Here is an 18,262-nt window from a genome sequence, read left to right as displayed (position 1 = left end):
TACACCCTATAACCCTACAATGAATACATGATGCTGGTTTCATACGTACTGTTTCACCAGTGTCTGCCGTCTCCTCTCCTTCAGTGTGTTCACTGCCGGCAGTGAACGCCTCAAAGTCCGATAGAGCGCTTTCCACCGCCTCCTCGTCGTAGTCTGTCTGGTAGTCATCAGACTGCTCCTCTGAAAGACACAACATGAGCACCCATTTTTTATCAGTTTTTGAATATTTAAAAAATGTCCTATTTGAAATCATAAAACTGTATTAATTATGTAGCTTTTCACAACGACAGTAGACAATAAATAAAAAAACAAACAAAAAAGCATTTAGAAAGCTTGTTCTGCGCTCTTGCCAGAGAATATGTGTCATTGTGGTTGTATAATTAATTACTCCACTATAAACACACAATTAAAAACTCTATTAATAATAAGCTTTTCACATAGTAGATAGTAGATAGTAGACAAGCATTTCATTTTTGAGATAAAAATCTCTTTTTCAATGACGATCTGGCCGAGAAGGCAGCAGGCTGAACGTAAGGTCAGTTGTTTAAAGTAACCTGCAGATCACAACATCAGAGTTTCAAAGAAGCTCCACAGATGTTCATAGCACCTGTATTTTTATTAGATACTTCTCAGAGCTCCACACACGCCTGCATACTGCAAATCAAAAGCAGGCTTCGATATTAAGATTTTTTTTTTCTCTATGTATATATAACATTTTTGATGCATTTGCTTTGTGATTTTCAATATGTTACTGATAACTAACCATCGATTACGGCATTCTTGACGGGTTCGATTCTCGCCACTATCTCTGCCAGGTCTGTGAAGGAGGCGTTCGGACAGGTGACCTGAAAGACACAAACTCATCATCATTCCAAAGAAGACTTGAAATCAGCTTCAGTTTCAGTTTAATCTCACTGTTTGTTTGATGATACATTTAGAACAGACATCAATTGGCATCAATAAAACAGTACCTAGACTTAAACTAAGAAGAGTCTTTAGTTTTGTATCTGTGTAGATCATATCGATAATTCTATGGCTTACCACTTACACCATGACACCACTTGCTCCAAAGCAGGTGGGAATTGAAGCATCATTTTGGTATAAAGCTTTCTGCTTCTGCCTCAACCTACACAAACCACCTCTTAGTGGCAAACCTGTGTCATATCTGATGTGTGATCTTCCCCCACTAAATATGTTTGCATGGAAATCCGAGGTGTGACAGCAAGGCAATTAAATGAACACGGTCGCGTTTGTGACCACTAGTCGCACTGTAGATCCATGTTTGAGAGTAAATCCTGATATTGTGTAGGGTTACGTGCTGTTTATATTTGAACCTATACTGGTACTGGTACCTGGAATTTGGTAACGGCTTTACAAACTGCAAACACTTTACAAATATTGCAGCAAGCGTTGTCTGGGTCAAGGTTTGCAAAGTGTAACCACACTTGCAACCGCTTTCAGCTCGCTATTGCCCTGACTCACAAGCTGCAGGGGTGACATTATAGTCTTGCTTTCTGTCTTTCTCTCTATACTGCAAGTTACTTTCTCTCCCAGATGTGCTCTTAAGTACCGAAATTTGTCACGGATTGATTTATTGTGAATCGGTACTCTGCAGTACCGACATAATTCGGTTGGTACCCTTAAAAGTACCGAGTTCGGTACCCAACCCTAGTTATTGTGTATATCTTGCATCCCATACAAGCACAGGGACGTGATACACGTCTGCCCACCGTAGAGGATGGTACTGCATATCAATAGTTGGTGGCAGTAAAGCATCTTGGAAGGTAGCAATGCACCAATAAAAGAGAAGACAGTAAACAATTCAGGTTTCAAAGGTGCCATGAGACAGGAATTGCATTCAACATGTTTGTTAGGCCTTGATGCTGCATGAACTGAATCTCTGACATCTGACAGTTACTAGCCTGCAAAACTATTTAACATATGACCTACAGTTGCCTATTTAAACATCAGCAGACATGAAGCAATACTAGCGTCTATTTTGACTCATGTTTCTGGTTACCGGATGAATAGAACTTAATTTAGCTCTGGTTTGTTCTAGTTTCCTTAGCTGCTAGATGCTGCACTATGGTCACTTATTATCTTTGTCTGTCGGATGTTTGGTGATGGACAGATACGCTATCGGTCTAACGGTTGGTTTTATCAGAGCTAGTTTACTGCAATAAGAGTAGCTTATGAAGAGGTGTGAGTCGATCTGAGGGGGTTAATAAGAGCAGCTGAACAGTGAAACTACAGCTAATGGCACCATGGAGCTGCAAAGTAGGGCGGTAAATCCCTCGGATTTGAGTACTATGACAGACCTTTTCAGATTACGCCAGATCAGGGGTCCACAACAAGGTTCTTTACCGGGGACCTAAGAAGGGGTTTTCGGACCAGAGGAAGTTTTTCATAGTTCTAAGAACTTAGTTCTATAAACCCCCCTTTTTTATTGTGTCCACATTGTAAGAACTAGGAACCATTGTAGTTCTTAGAACGCTGTTTTGAGGGACTTTTTAGCACCTTTTTTCTGAGTAGGTACTCTCCCAGCACAACAGGAAACGCGAGTGACTAAGTCACTATTTTGCTTGAGACTGTATGATTGTGGCATTTAACAGAATTGTTCATTTATTCTTATATTACCAAAAAGCTAAGAGAGCTTGTGAAACGTGGCAAAACTGGCTTACGTCACTTCAGTGTTCCTATTGGCGGTGCTAATGCAAACAGAAAAAAGCCCTGGAAGGTATGTAGTTCTTGGGCAGTTCCTCTCAGTGAGTCCCTAGAAGTGTTTGGTCCGAAAACGCAGAAAGTTATAGATTTGTTGGATTAGAACGTAATCTATGAGCTATTATAGATTTAAAAATGAAAATATTAGTTGTTGAACTAAGAAGCCTTTTGTAAAATATCATGATCATTTAAATGAATGAATCTGAAAAATGTTCACGGACCCCCTGGCAGAGTGCCACAGACCCCTGGGGGTGTCCTCAGACCCCACTTTGAGAATCACCGATCTAGGGCATTGTGAGATTTCCACATATTCTGAATTGTGTCCCACACAAAGTCCATGCTGGTCTGAAGTAAAGTAAAACAAAACAACATGATCATGGCTTTAAAATCTAGGTTCAGTAGTGTCTGTAGTTTGCACTCACATGGCCAGTTTTGGTCTTGTGGAACTCCTCCTGATGTCTGTCCTTAAGCATGCTGTCCACCACGCCACTGCGCTGCCACACATCGAACAACGTCTTTCCGTGCTGGTATCCCACTTCCTGCAGCCACAGTGAAGGAGGGTTAGAGCGAGATTGTAGGCCGTCAGATGGAAGAGACAGATAATATCATAGAGGAACAGAAGGGGGAACTCACAGCGATCTCGTCAAACTTGCCAAACTCCAGTGTGCCGTAGTGGTCGATGTGCGGCCGAATGTACTCGCAGTATTCACTGTCTTTGACCAGTTCCAGCTGCTGCACACAGCAGACGTAAGCAAGCCGGGTTTGGATCTCTGCCATGTTCAGGACCTGGAAGGTAAAATTAGGTGAGTCTCACATGGATGTGGAGGCCGATGCTTAAATATGGTGTCCCTAGATTGTACCAGTCTCATTATAGACTCTCTCCACCACTTCTCTAAAATAAATTCAGCTTAATCTTTGTGACATTTTCCCACTTTACATTTCTGCATTATTTTTGGTAAATGGCCACAAGAATAACAACAGAGGACATCTGACATGAAAGCGTACCTTGACTTTCTCAGCGAGAGGGTTGAAGCGTTTCCACAGCAGCCACCAGCCGTTCAGGGAGTCACCATAGTTGGTTAGGTCGGTTTCATCCCGACTTCCAACATCAATTGCAATCACAACCTTGGCTCCCATAGAGCGAGCCACATCGGCTGGATACCAAAATGAGAGAAACATTTATTCTACGTCTTAAAGACACTGATAACCTATTTTCTCAATCAGCTTCTTTTTTGTGAGCCATGAGGTCTGACACGATCACAAAGTGATGTGTCAAAGTTATAACTGCCTGGGTAATTTGGGGTTTTTGTTTGCTTATGTTGGCAGTCAATCAAATCGATCGCACAACACCCACACAGTCCTAATGATACAGATTAGCTTCGTTATTGACTGTTAAACTCTTGATAAATATTAACTAGGGTTGTCAAATTCATTTTAACGCCACTGATTCTTTAAGGCGTTAACGCAATCGATCTTTTGGAGGTTGTAGCTGGCTTTAAAGCTAGAATGAAGATACTGGTATCCTATGAAACAAGAAAATCAAAAGAATCTATTGGTACCAATTGTGTCATACTAGATTGTTGCGAAGGAAGCTGAATAACGCTTCAAACTTATTAATTAAAATGTGTATCTGTTCAAAATGTACCTTAAAGGGAGATTTGTCAAGTATTTAATACTCTTATTAACATGGAAGTGGGCAAATATGCTGCTTTATGCAAATGTATGTATATATTTACTATTAGAAATCCATTAACAACACAAAACAAAGACAACTATTGTCCAGAAACCCTCACAGGTACTGCATTTAGCATAAAAAATAATATATGCTCAGATCATAACATGTCAAACTGCAGCCCAACAGGCAACAACAGCTGTCAGTGTGTCAGTGTGCTGACTTGACTATGACTTGCCCCAAACTGCATGCGATTATCATAAAGTGGGCATGTCTGTAAAGGGGAGACTCGTAGGTACCTATAGAACCCATTTTCATTCACATATCTTGAGGTCAGAGGTCAAGAGACCCCTTTGAAAATGGCCATGCCAGTTTTTCCTCACAAAACTTTTGCATAAGTTTGGAGCGTTATTTAGCCTCCGTTGCGACAAGCTAGTATGACATGGTTGGTACCAATGGATTCCTTAGGTTTTTCTAGTTTCATATGATGCCAGTATCTTCACTCTAGCTTTAAAACTGAGTGGCGTTAAAATGAATTTGCGTTAACGTTATTATCACATTAACTTTGACAGCCATAATTGTAGTCAAAGCTTTTTAGTCCAATGCAAAGCCTCCCACATGTTGTAAATGTAAATACAACTGCATGTGACTTGAGCCAAAAACACTGAGATGATCATCAGCACATTGGAAGTTGTTTCATTCAAGAAAGAATTCTTCTCAAACTGTTCAGTTTTAAAACTTCTCTATGTATGATTTGGACAGAAATGGTTGAGTCTAACATTAATTCGCTTCCTGTTTACTTGTCCTTTCGTTTTGGGCTGTATTGAAGAGGATGAACATGTTCAAGGTATTATTTTTTCCACAGTGTCATTAACATTTGAATTAATAATTAATTTGAGCTTTTCAGAGTTCAGTTCACTCTAGAAACGATCTAGATGGTCAAGTCTATAATAATAATAATACATAATTCCCACACATGTGAAGCACAAGCAGTAAAGTCCACTACCACCCTCTAGTGTCTCTCACCAGGCAGGTTGTTGATGTACCCTCCGTCCATGAGTAAGTGTCCATCTTTGGGATCGCAGAGAGGTGGCAGGTAACCAGAGAGTGACATGCTGGCCCGGACATACCGCCACAACGAACCTGAAAAGGAGAGACAAGTGTCAACAGGTTGACAAATAGAAAGAAAAGACAGGGTAGTGGAAAGAGATAGCTGACTTTAAACAGTATTAGAACATGCTTTACAGTGATATCCAAGATATTAAGGGACCTATTACATTACATACACATTTGCTTTGCTGGCTGTGTTTCTCCATCCTCCAGATAAACATTAATTTCAGTAAAATGGCACCAAGTATTTTTTTTAAATATATTTTTTCAGAGAGGATTCCAAAATGTTTATTAATATTTTGCAATCTTCATAAGTAGCTGGGTGCTTTTAAAATAAAAAAAAGAAGAAAAAAAGAATAGTTCAAAGTTGCACAGACCGTCAGTGTGAACTCTCATGGAGGAAGCTGTGATATCTGTTGTAATGTTGAAGTACGGCAGCCACAGGTCCTAGCAAAGGCAAAAATAACATTTGGAATTACCGTAAGTATTAAACCATTATTATTGAAAGATACAATCTCATGATTGCTTACTGTCGCTTTGTAACGAATGTATACTCTGTTTTTGATGCCAGTTATTCTTATTTCAACCCATGGAAATGTGCTAACAATGAAATATTCACATAGAACACTTAATAAGCACAGAGAATCTTACATTAAAATGAAGTGCTCAATGCTAGCAAATTTATCTTTTTCTTCTCGAGGGCTGCCAAATCTACACAAGGAATTGCGAAATTTGATATATTGCTGTCGTAGTGTTTTCATTTTGACTCGGCACAATCCCTTCTCCTTCAGTTTATCTCGAAGGACTTTATAAACGTCCGTATTTTTGTGGACTTTATTTAACATATAGTAACTGTGTGTTCTCTTTGGCCAAGAGGTCAAGCAAACATCAGACTTCTGCAGAAGTGTCTAGAGCCAGTGTTTGGTTTGTCTGTTCTGGGCTACTGTAGAAACATGGCAGAGCAACATGGTGGACTCCATGAAGAGGACCCGCTCACTATGTAGATATGAAGGGCTCATTCTAAGCTAATGAAAACACAACGATTCTTAGTAGTTTCAGGTGATTATACACTAATGAAAACATAGTTATGAATATTATATTCCATTTCTACTAATAGATCCCCCAAAATCCTACACACTGAACCTTTAAATGTGGCTAATAATCCCTTCTGCCTGACTGCGTAGCTCTTATTTTTTATCTTTTTGGAGAACTTGTTTTAAAGAGACCCCTCACCTTACCTCTATCTGTTTGCCCTTGAAGACGGAGCTAAGGCTGGAGTTAAAGGAAGCTCCAGAAAACATGGAGGTAACAGGGTAGGTCAGATCAAAGATCTTCTTGAAGTAAGAGGTCATGTCCTGAAAGAAGAAAGGAAGTTACAAAGGGAAGTGAAGAAAAGCGTGTGTATTGATATGTAAGGAACTAGCTTAGCTTTCCCCAAAAACTCTCTCTTAGAAATAGAAATTAGGAAAGGAAAACTAGTGTCAAGAAGGGAAAACATTGGATAAATATTAAAGCAGGTATTATAATAACAAACAAAGATCTAACTTGTGACGTTCATCATTTTCTTTTTTCTATTGAGTGAAAAAAAGTTTTTGTACATAAGTGCTCTCCTATTTTCAGTATAACGTCAACACACCATGGCCCACTCGCGAGCCCGGACCCTCATGCGACTGTTGCTCTTCTCCTCAGCGTACAGCGCCCCCAAAAAGGAGCCGATTGAGGTGCCGCCCACCATGTCGACAGGGATCCCCGCCTCGTTCAGGGCCCGCAGGATACCGACCTGAGAGCAGCCCCTGAAAAGAGACAGTCCTCCATCAAATAACATCACATGATATGATAAAGCATTTTGTTCTCCTACTATCAAAAATGTTAATTCTAACAAGTCCGTCTCATATTTACGGAGATTTTGATTATTTTGAGATTGTGAAATTGCACGTTACACATACTACATGTATAATCATGTTTGAATACCTTTACTGCACGTGTAATCACGTTTAATTTGTTCTACTATGTTTGATCATTCTGAAAAATTGATTACAGAGCCACAGGTGCACAGATAGGTGGCACTAACAACACAAACCCACTCAAATAATGGAGGCTAGCAGTAAATCTATGGGGGGCAGTAACAGTTATACCTGCTGTAGTCATACAGTATGTCTACCAGGTGTCTCAGGTCATAGCTGAGAAGAATACAGTCCCTACCTTGTCAAAGCTCCAGGACAAGGCAGAGCAGTGAGAGACAGAAACACATCAATCAGAATAGAAACAATCACAATAGACCTGCTTATTGAAATATACATATTTTGCACACACGTGTATTGTTTGCTGTTTCGTACTGATCGTCTGCATGTGGTTTAATACAATAAAATATATTTTTTTAATTTTGTTTTATCATTCCAATGCTAAACTGTAATTGTATTCTAATTTTACGGATGGAGCCCTTACATGTAATGCACATAGGATAAACATTGCCGCCCTGTGCTGAGTGGCTAACATTGTTCATGCAATATTTGATGAATTCCATAAGAAATATTAAATGTTTCTAATAATTTCTTGAAATTTGTATTACGAAATAAATTACAAAATTGATAGTATTAATCGTAATGATGTAGATATTTGTTTGTAAGCACCACAACCGGTCAAAAATATGTTATACTAAAGTTTGAGTTAAGTTAAAGTTAATAAAGTTATTATCACGTATACTCTGTCTTTTGTGAACGGCCAAACAGTGGTTGTTAAGTGCTTGTCTTGGACATCAAATATGATATAACATTGGTTATAGCTAATGTTTAGACAAAAAGTGAAAATGTTATTAAGACCTCACAAATTTGTAAAAAGTGAAACACAATCTGCAGTTAGTGCCTTCTCTTTCCACAGAAAGCCAGAATCACCAGCATTAGATTACTTAGATTTCATACGCTATAAAGAATTACCCAGGCCAGGCTGGTAAACAACTGCTTTCTGTGTGCAGTTCACTGATATCACATTACAAGACTTCAGTTATCTCAGCTAATTGGACAAAAATATAGCTAATATGGGGAGGTACAAAATTCCCAGAATAGTATACTTAATTCAGATTGTGATTGCAGGGTATATAATTGCTCCTTGAAGCTAAGTCTTGAGTGTGCTTGTATATAAAGCTGCAGTACCTGGCGCCCCCTCCACCCAGCACAAGGGCAATGCTGTTTCCTGTCAGGATCCTGGCCAGACGAGAGAAGTCGGAATGACGATCCGGACACTTCTCAAACACACGCTGGTACAACTCTCTCTGAAAACCACACACACACACAAGCACAGGGAAATGATGCATTTGCTAACTGGATATAATTGCTCATAAAAGACTCATCAGTTGGTTCGGGGGTTATTACCAGCTTAGGTAAACTCCTCCTGGAGAACACTCTGCGGGGGCAGGACAGGTGATGGTGTCTGGAGATCCAGCTCCGCATGTTCAGCCACTCGGCTGTCCCTTTGGGCGGCGGGCCATCCTCCTTGTGCAGCAACACCAGCTGTTTCTGAGCACGCACTGCACTGCCCTCCAGCATTCGCTCCAACTACAGGTGGAGAAGAGGAAGAAGAAGCAGATAGCTTTCACTCAGCTCATGGCAGACATCCATTGCTGAATGGTGGTTCATAAATACTGTGATGGTGTGGCTGAAGTTAAAGTGAATAGTCTTAAAAGTGGGTGTAGTTTAGCTGTACTGGAAGTTGTATCTCCAGAAGAGTTGACCTATTTACCTACAGTAACAGTTTGTATAGATTAACCAAGCTCATTTCGCAAAGACACTGCTGACAACACTGCTAGGAACTTGCCCACAAAACAGAATAGTACTCGAGAAGAAATCTCTCTTCTCATCTTAATAACAGCGTACAGCAGTGCCTCAGATAGTCTGCCCCATATGTGCAGCCTACTTACTGTAAGCCTTATTTTGATATGCACTAAAAGCTTCTTATACTGATTAGCCTAATTAATCAGATATTAAGTAAGTAAGAAGCCAATAGCATGCCTAATGCTGAACTCTGCAATAGAAATTGTCCGCCAGTACCTACGTTAGTATTTTTGCTTATTGTGATGTCATTTCTTGGAGTATCTTCAAATGCTTCCGATCCCTAAAATCTGTACAGCCTAACCTAAAAGGTTGTGTAAGTCAATAAACCATGATAATTGATAAAAGTATTGAAAATGTGTCATAAATGAAAACAAAAAATAAACACAAAAATCTGACATGTGTTTTCATCAAATTTGAATAAATAAACACAAAACATATTTTTCCTAAACAATTCTGAATTTAGAAACATGAACAAAAATATTTCTTTACACAACAAACATTTGAACTATGTGCAATTTTTTTTGTTTTTGACATTTTTATGAGCAGAGTGCAAAGGCATTGGTAGCTGCAAAAAGAATGAATGCTCTAGCTATTATGGTTATATTTTTAGATTGATCTAAACTTTACTTTTTTTCGTGTAATGCATTCTCTGATTTTACTCATTTGTTCACTTCAGACTGTTTTTTCAGGATTTAAATACAATTTTGATCTGTCACTTCCTGTGTGGAGAAGATCCCCACACATATTAGCTATGACAACTTGAGAGAATGGATTGAATGTATGGCATCGTAAAGTGTTGGTGTGTGGGATACTCGTGTCTAAATCAGAACAACCTGTGTGCTTTCTGATAAAAGAGCTACGGCAGCTGTATTCAAACTGACCTCACCCACAGTGGGCTCCTGCTCACCCAGTCCCACAATGATGATGCAGTCAGCCTGGCGGATGCAGCGCTGGGTCCAAGGCGTGAGGCCAGAGTCAGACTGGTAGAGGACGATGCGATGGATGTCTTCCTGCTGCCCGAGCCAACTGGACAGACGGTACTCATGGACACTTTTTAAAAAATGAGGTACAAATATGAGCCAGTTTGCAACATATTTCTTCTTACCTTATGTATATACCTGTTCACTGTAAATTAAATACCATCTGTTAAAAAAAATCAAGTATGAAGCATGTATCTCTCATGAACTTCAAAAAATCTGTACGCATTACTCATGTATTGACTTTTTAAATCACTCAAACAAATGTCTACCTGTCCAGAGCAGCAGAGCCTAGGCGCTGTTTGATGGAGTCACTGTTCAGGAGTAGAGTGGGACCTTCAGAAGACAGAAACACATCAAACAAGTAAGAGGACCTATGACATCGTGGTGAATTAAAGTGTAGTACAATGTATCACAGTGCAGATCACGCAGTCGATCCTCCTAACCCCTAAAAGTGGATAGGTATGGGTTTCTGACCGTGGGTAAGCCTTGACTGGGGTGTGTTTGTTCCCCGTGAGTTAAACTGTATTTCTAAGTTATCTCCAACGACTACTGCTCCATGCAGTGAGCTGTCAATCAAGCACAGTCAGACACACTAATCAGGCACATACGTAGGTGAAAACACATGTGTGTGTGTGTGTGTGGACTATGGTTGTATGCGCTTTAAACACTGAATGTGAGCATTCTGCTCACTGGGGTTAGTAGAAAGAAAAGTTTTGTTCTGTGAAAATCCAAAACCTGCAGTAGTAGAAAATTACTGATGTCTTATATTGACCTAAATTTGCTCTGCCAGATACAAAAAAATCTAAAATATGTACATGTATGTATTATTTAGTGTCATGGTTACATATTACCATGGCTTTTCCCAAAAAGCGTGGTATGAAAATGTATGGTGTTCATGTTGAACACATTCTGTGAAGGACTGAATGATGTCTCTGTGAATCATGACTCTTCAGGTAACCTGTAGAAGTGAAGTAAGCACTGTATATGTGTGTGTGTGTGTGTGTGTGTGTGTGTGTGTTTACCGATGCCACTGAGTGCATGCTGCAGCTCCAGAGTGAAGGCAGTGAGGGGAACCTCGTCAGACACAGGCAGGATGGACACAGTAGACAGGTTGGAGGCTGGATTCCCAGCATCCCACTTGCTGGTGGGGGTGTGGAGACCCAGACCACGAGCTGCAGGGCAGAGGAGTGTTTTCTCATTGGATATTTTAGATTTAAATGTTGCATACATGCAATGTGAAATACTGTTTACTGTATGTATATGTTCTTTTATCTTGCATATATCCATAGGTTAAGTGCTGCTGGAGATGCTACTTTTGCTAAAAAGAAAGTAAGAACAGAGGATATGATGCGCCCTGGTACACCGAGTTATAAACGGACCAGTCTGATGTGTGTAGACGTCTGTAAGGTTATACTGTAGCAGCCTGGTGTCGTTTTCAGGTGATTTAATGAAGCTAAACATGTGAACGGCATGCGTAACGGCACTGCACTCTGGTACGGCACTTGTCAGAGAAGATCAGTCCTTCATAACACTTGATCGTGTGGTCAGTTACATATGTATGAACAGTGGTTACATAACCTTTGAAACGAGACACAACTTAACTGTGTGTGTGCATACATGCACGTGTGTCATATGTGCACTTTGGCACTTAAACAAATAGCACCACACCCCTGGATATATCTTGATTAATTTGTGTCTAATTTCATACTAAAAGTCAACTTGATCTCCACATGATACGTGGTAATGTTCCTATTTTTAGTAGAGTACATCCATTCAGTCCCAGCCTGACGCACACTATCAAAAAGGGTATGTACTTTACCAGCCAGAGGACCATTGACCTGCTGCATGTTGCCCAGGATCTTCTGTCCCAGCAGATGAATCAGCCTGGTGACAACCTGAGGATACCTCCTTTTGATGGAGTTCAGAGCCCCTTCAGGTAGCTTGGCAAGCTCCGAGTCCCTGACGGCGTGGACCGTGGTGGCTCGGTTCATGTGGGTCAGGGCCTCAACCTGGACAATCCACAAAAAAAGGTGTTGTGCTGCAGTTTTGCAGTGCCTAAAATGAGTTCCCCCAGTGTGTCTTTAGATTGTGTCTTATCAGCAGTTTCTGACCACTCACCACACCAATTAGATCCCCACGGCCATACTCTCCAGCCAGCTCCTTCTTCCCATCATCCTTTGCAATGACAGAGCGCAGTCGGCCACTGAGGACGATGAAGGTGCTATCTGACTTGTCTCCCTGTCTAAAAACAACATCAGGCAATCAGAAAACAACAAAAATCCAACATTGACCCTCGTACACTGGTATGATTTAAATCATTTAGTTAGAATTATTTTTTTCTTCTCATATTGATATGGATTTATATTTGTAATTTGTAAAATGATTGCAGTTTACTCTGTTGCTGTCACTTTCTCGGCATGATTGTAAAAGATTTACATGATATAGACTTCTTTATGTCCCAAAACACAACAAGAACATTGCACATAAATAATAAGGCGTAGCTAAACAAATGACTGTTTTCACGGTGTAATAAAGTTTATTCAAATATATCTCATCACTGTTGATATTAGTGACGCATTAAAGGGGAGCTTTTATGCTTATTTTCACATGCATACTTGTATTTAGGGTTTCTACTAGAACATGGTTGCATACTTGAAAGTTCAAAAAACGCTTTACTTTTCTCATATCGGCTGTGCCGCTGCATCTCTTTTCACCCTCGGTCTGAAACGCTCTGTTTGAGCTCTTGCCCCGCCCTCTCGAAAAGCCTACTCTGCTCTGATTGGTCAGCTGGCCCACTGTTGTGATTGGTCAATCGAACAAAACGCTTTGGACTCCGCTCCAGATCCGCTCGAACTGGCTTTGTTTGAGGGTGTGCCAAACTAGCCACTAGGCAAAAATGTGTTACTTGGTGACATCAGCACGTTATGGAAGAAAAGGCGGGACTTCAAGCAAGGCATTCAGGAGCAGTGTTTCTGCGGGGGAGAGTAACTCCCTTTGGAGTGGACTTTGCAGATCTTTTACATGCACAAAAAACTATGTAACACACTAAAGGAAAGGTAAAAAAGCACAAAAGCATAATAGGTCCCCTTTAATTTTTTAAAGTATCAACAGCTCCATAGAGTAGATACCTGTAGACGGCACGGCCAGCCTCCACAGCCATCCAGTCCAGGGCGAAGTCAATCTGTCTGACAAACGGTGACACTCTCCTCACCACAGTGTGAGCTACGTTCAACACCACCCTGGGCTCCTCGCGCATCATCCTGCAAAATTGAAAACACAGATTTGTTTGCATCCTAGTGGTGTAATGAGAAGAAGCCACTCTGGAGCCCCGAAGAACCAAGTGAATGTTTTGTTTGTGAGCTTGATCCTACTCATAGAAGTGGGCCTTGGATATGGAGAGGAAGGTGCAGTCTCTGTGGGCTCGGACAGTGAAGATAAGAGGCTCCCCCGTGAGAACAGCCAGGTGACCCACCATCTCCCCTGGGTGGGTGACAAACAGCAGGGTCTCCTCTTCGCGGTCTATCATCCGCTGATAAACATGGAGCGACCCCGAGATGATAAATGCCACGCTCACATCCTGTAAGAGATGTGGAGAAGAAAAATAAGAAATGGTCCTGATGAAGATTACACATTTGTGTAAAGGAAGCGAATGTGGCACCTCCTGTAGAAGCCTGAGGAAAAGACGCCAACTCAATAGTGTTCAATAAGCGCAGAGTGCAGAGAATATTTGTCAGTGTTGGCCCAAAACACTGACCTGATCTCCCTGGTGGGCCACAACAGTACCGGCTTTGACTTGCCGAAGATTCACCCTCCCCTCCAGCAGACTGGGGTCCTGATAAAATGACAGTACATTTTAGTCTGTGTCCAGTTGTAACTACCTCACAAACATGGATTCATCATTACAAAACTGTTGCCAGGTCACCAAAACAAACTATAGTTATTAGTAGTATATTTCACAGATCTTTTATAGTATTTCACCGTTGCTGTTACATTTTTCCATGTGTAAAATGGAATAAATATTTTAAGCAGGTGAATGTGGTGTGCTGAACAATAAAGTTTGTGCACTACCTCTATTTGGATAATCCGCAGCAGATCCTTTTTGGCAGCTTGGAAAATGGCATTAACTTTATTATGCTGGACATTTCCTCCTCCTCCGGCATCGTCATAGTGGTACACAGCAGATGGAGTGTGCTGCATTGTCACACTCTTCTTTAGAATAGACTGAGGAGACAGGAAAGAGTAGATGAGACTTTAAGCCCTTTAGACAGACACTAAACCACAAACTAAACACTCATTCTAAGTAACAATACCCTGTCAATGCCGATGCAGTGTACCAAAAGGATCCATTAAATATACTGTGTAACATTCTAGTGTACTCCTTAAAGCTACTACGAGAAACTTTAATCATTTTCTGTTGGTTAAGGCAGTCCCTGAGGTCAAACGAGGACATGTTAGTGGGAACATCCAGAAGAGTGTGACAACAATAATCTCAGCGTAGTGCAGATCTGTAGCAGAGCTGAGATGCTATGATCCACAACATTGTTAACTTGCATTACACTAATCTAGGAGCAAAATTAAGAGCAGGCACTACAGACTAGTCTAAAATATCTCTGTGTGACTGGCCCCAGATGTTCAAAACCTGGATTCAAACCAGCAGCAAGTGCAAGAAAGAAAATCCCTTATCCAGAGACCTTGACAGTGGGAGGCAGAGCGTCCTCTTTGGCAACTCGAGCCCGTTCATATACTTGGTTGAGGTTGGCTGACATTCCACCTGCATGACACAAAAACACACGGTCATCATATTGCTCATAAAGGTTTAGTGTCAGCAACGATACTCATTGACACGATTATTCTAGCCAGATGGACAAGCATCTCCCTATGCCAATGAGGCTGCAGAGTAGAGACCTGCTGGTGCTGCTGCTAGTTTTAACTGAAGCAGCATTTAAATAACATAACATAACAGCAATAACATAAGTTGCAGAAGTGGGGAATATTGGTGAAGTTATTATTGGTGACCTGCAAAAACACTCAAAATTAGCCCACATGGAACTGACACAAAGTTGGATTTCACTTTTTTGACATCAGCCAATTAGAAGTAAAACATACTGCAAGCATTCTGATTGTCTTAAAATGTAATGCCAGCTTTTCTACATGTTCCAGGGCCTTCAATTAAAAACACTACACATAGCTTAAATCTATTTAGATAAGCCAGTAGCATGCATAGTTGGCATAGTTTACTGAATTGCATATGTCCTACTAAGACAAAAAAAATAAAAAATCTAAAATATGTATATGTATATGTATAAATATAAAATGTGTGTATACTGAGTGTGTGTATACCTGTAACAGCCAGCGGGGTGGAGAGAGAGCGAGATTTCTTGTATTTAGATGTGGACATGTCAGAGAAGCTGGACTTTTCTGCTATAGTGTGTAACAAGAAAACAGGTAACTTTAGACAAACATTACTACTCAACACATTACTGTAATCTAACAGTGAAATGTTGAGAGAATGCTGTTGTGTCTGACCTGCGTCTCCTTTTTCAGAGCCCAGATCATCAGGTTGGGAAGGCTGCCTGCGGAGGCCTCTGGCTGGATGACCATCACCCAGAACATGGGCCACCGACACCAAGGAGATGGCTTGGCTCTCCTGTAACACACACATAAATCAATATTTAATTTGTAAACCTTCTCTAACTAAATGTGTCCTATTTATATAGTGGAATTCTAATATCATCCATCTGTCCATCTGTGACACCATTTATTGTTATTAGGGCTGTCAAAGTTAAGGCCATAATAAGGCGCCAACGCAAATTTGTTTTAACACCACTCAGCTTGTCATGAAGGAGGCTAAATAACGCTCCAAACTTACGGTAAAATTTGGCGAGGAAAAACTGGCATGGCCATTTCCAGAGGGGTCCCTTCACCTCTGACCTCAAGATCTGTGAATGTAAATGGGTTCTATGGGTACCCACGAGTCTCCCCTTTACAGACATGCCCACTTTATGATAATCACATGCAGTTTTTGGGGCAAGTCATAGTCAAGTCAGCACACTGACAAACTGACAGCTGTTATGATTTGAGCATATTTTTTTCTATGCTAAATGCAGTACCTGTGAGGGTTTCTGGACAATATTTGTCATTGTTTTGTGTTGTGAATTGATTCCCAGTAATAAATATATACATATATTTGCATAAAACAAGCATATTTGCCCACTCCTATGTTGATAAGAGTATTAAATATTTGACAAATCTCCCTTTAAGGTACATTTTGAATATACATGCCCACGCCTATGTTGTTAAATTCCTATTTTTAATTAAGTATTTTAATCGACTGACAGCCCTACTTGTTATACCGCTACTGGTATTTTTATTCAATTTTAATATACAACCTTCTTGGTTTGTCATTTGTGGGTTAGTGTATATGGGTATTAGCTGTATGCTGTGTGTTTTATGTCAGCTGGATGCCTGGAACTCGCTTAGCTGGAAAAATATAATTCTAGTAAAATGTTTTTTGTATTGTTCCACATCGATATTCAATAAAAAAAAAAAGACTTTGAGGAGGAGGAGGTAATACTCCAAACCATCCAACACAAAAACAGATGCTTTGGATTAACAGGCAAAGCATCATGGGCCCCATAGACAGCTTCAGTTTTAAATCATTCTTATCATTTTGACTGAACTGATAAATTAAATTACGGTTGTATTCTCTCTATAGTTATTATTCCTTGGTCTACTATAGATGTAATGGATTTACTCCTTTACTTGCAGCTTGTAGCTATCTGAGAGCTGCACATCCATTGGGTGTGGTTTGTTGTACACCTGTGCAGAAATTAGCCATTGTCTTGATGTCTTGTATCTGTATCTTGTTGTGGAACCTGCAGTTAAACACTCATGCTCTTAGGAAGGCTCTACTGTGAGACTGTGTTGCATATCAAAGAACAGGACGAAAATAAAACAAAAAGAGAAACATATGTGTGAGGTCAAAAATACCAGTAATGGACAAGCGTGAGGGTTTGCACAGTCCGTATCAGTCAAACCACAATCTGGAGCACAGTTTGGCAAAATGAAACCGTACCGTGTTGAAGAGCTCAGTGGTCAGGCCAAGGTAGTTGTGTAAGGCAAGGAAGGTCACTCTCTGGAGACGCACCATGATTATCTACAGAGGACAGAACATACAGACTGCACTGTTAATGGCAAAAAAAGGAATGGATACATATTTGGAAGCTGCCTGTGCTTCTGTTGCAAATTATGCTCCTGCTAGCCCTAATCACACAGATATTACCTGGGATCCTCTAGAAATTTGTAATAATTGCGAAGGTCGTCTGTGATCTTAATCCCGTGCGAATCTGCCATGTCCGCAATTTGTCAAGTAAAAATTCCAACGCAAATTAGCTATCATATTTCACCAAACACAGAAGTCATGTGATAATATTAGTCCCATGCATCTGTGTCATTTGGGATCGTATTTTTTTGGCAATGTTGTTTTGTTTTCTCCGCTCCTCACATCTGGGTGATAACGTCAGTAAATTACAGTAAAATACAGACTTCGCTTATCTTGTGTGAATGCGCCGCACGAAACACAGAGATGGGAGGTCATTTCTAAATCACATGAGGTCACCTGGTAATACTAGTCCCGTGTAAATAGGGTTCACTTGATGAATTAAACACTTCTCATTGTCAGTGGACACTTTACCTGGATGACACGGACCAGAGTTTCAGGATATTTGTCAAAGACTGACTGGAAGGCTGCAGCTGGAAGACGCAGGATGGTGGAGGGAACCGCAGCTCTGGCAGACACTGTTTTGTAAGGTGCTGGATAGCCCTGAAATACAAATAATACAGTGTGTGGAGAAAGAAGGGTGTTGTGAGTAAAGCTAATCTTCACAAAACAGAATTAAATTGTACAAGATATACAAAATGTGGACATTAAAAAAAAGTGAATAAGAGAAAGG

The 18,262-nt window shown here is 40.5% G+C and overlaps 1 protein-coding gene across 6 annotated transcripts in view; it reads right to left on the bottom strand.

The window, feature by feature from the left end:
- Positions 1 to 18,262, bottom strand: part of pnpla7b (patatin-like phospholipase domain containing 7b) — a 29,654-nt gene that overhangs the window by 3,217 nt on the left and 8,175 nt on the right. For 5 of the 6 annotated variants that reach the window (XM_074637499.1, XM_074637501.1, XM_074637502.1 and 2 more), the window contains 25 exons: positions 18,004 to 18,132; positions 17,386 to 17,466; positions 15,837 to 15,957; positions 15,651 to 15,731; positions 15,002 to 15,081; positions 14,379 to 14,531; positions 14,065 to 14,142; positions 13,682 to 13,887; positions 13,439 to 13,570; positions 12,429 to 12,552; positions 12,130 to 12,319; positions 11,333 to 11,482; positions 10,580 to 10,643; positions 10,212 to 10,380; positions 8,872 to 9,054; positions 8,653 to 8,771; positions 7,140 to 7,296; positions 6,742 to 6,858; positions 5,881 to 5,950; positions 5,420 to 5,536; positions 3,727 to 3,875; positions 3,355 to 3,507; positions 3,144 to 3,260; positions 764 to 845; positions 50 to 180 (listed from right to left, as the gene is read on the bottom strand). In XM_074637499.1, the coding sequence (XP_074493600.1) occupies positions 50 to 180; positions 764 to 845; positions 3,144 to 3,260; positions 3,355 to 3,507; positions 3,727 to 3,875; positions 5,420 to 5,536; positions 5,881 to 5,950; positions 6,742 to 6,858; positions 7,140 to 7,296; positions 8,653 to 8,771; positions 8,872 to 9,054; positions 10,212 to 10,380; positions 10,580 to 10,643; positions 11,333 to 11,482; positions 12,130 to 12,319; positions 12,429 to 12,552; positions 13,439 to 13,570; positions 13,682 to 13,887; positions 14,065 to 14,142; positions 14,379 to 14,531; positions 15,002 to 15,081; positions 15,651 to 15,731; positions 15,837 to 15,957; positions 17,386 to 17,466; positions 18,004 to 18,132 (3,153 nt within the window). The remainder of the gene's footprint in view (positions 1 to 49; positions 181 to 763; positions 846 to 3,143; positions 3,261 to 3,354; positions 3,508 to 3,726; positions 3,876 to 5,419; positions 5,537 to 5,880; positions 5,951 to 6,741; positions 6,859 to 7,139; positions 7,297 to 8,652; positions 8,772 to 8,871; positions 9,055 to 10,211; positions 10,381 to 10,579; positions 10,644 to 11,332; positions 11,483 to 12,129; positions 12,320 to 12,428; positions 12,553 to 13,438; positions 13,571 to 13,681; positions 13,888 to 14,064; positions 14,143 to 14,378; positions 14,532 to 15,001; positions 15,082 to 15,650; positions 15,732 to 15,836; positions 15,958 to 17,385; positions 17,467 to 18,003; positions 18,133 to 18,262) is intronic. The other variant, XM_074637503.1, reaches the window with a different exon arrangement.

The sequence above is a fragment of the Sebastes fasciatus genome, chromosome 6 (genome assembly GCF_043250625.1).
Source record: "Sebastes fasciatus isolate fSebFas1 chromosome 6, fSebFas1.pri, whole genome shotgun sequence".
NCBI classification, from domain to species: Eukaryota; Metazoa; Chordata; class Actinopteri; order Perciformes; family Sebastidae; genus Sebastes; species Sebastes fasciatus.
The sequence above is the reverse complement of the archived record's forward strand: the minus strand, read 5'-3'. Positions and strand labels throughout refer to the sequence as shown.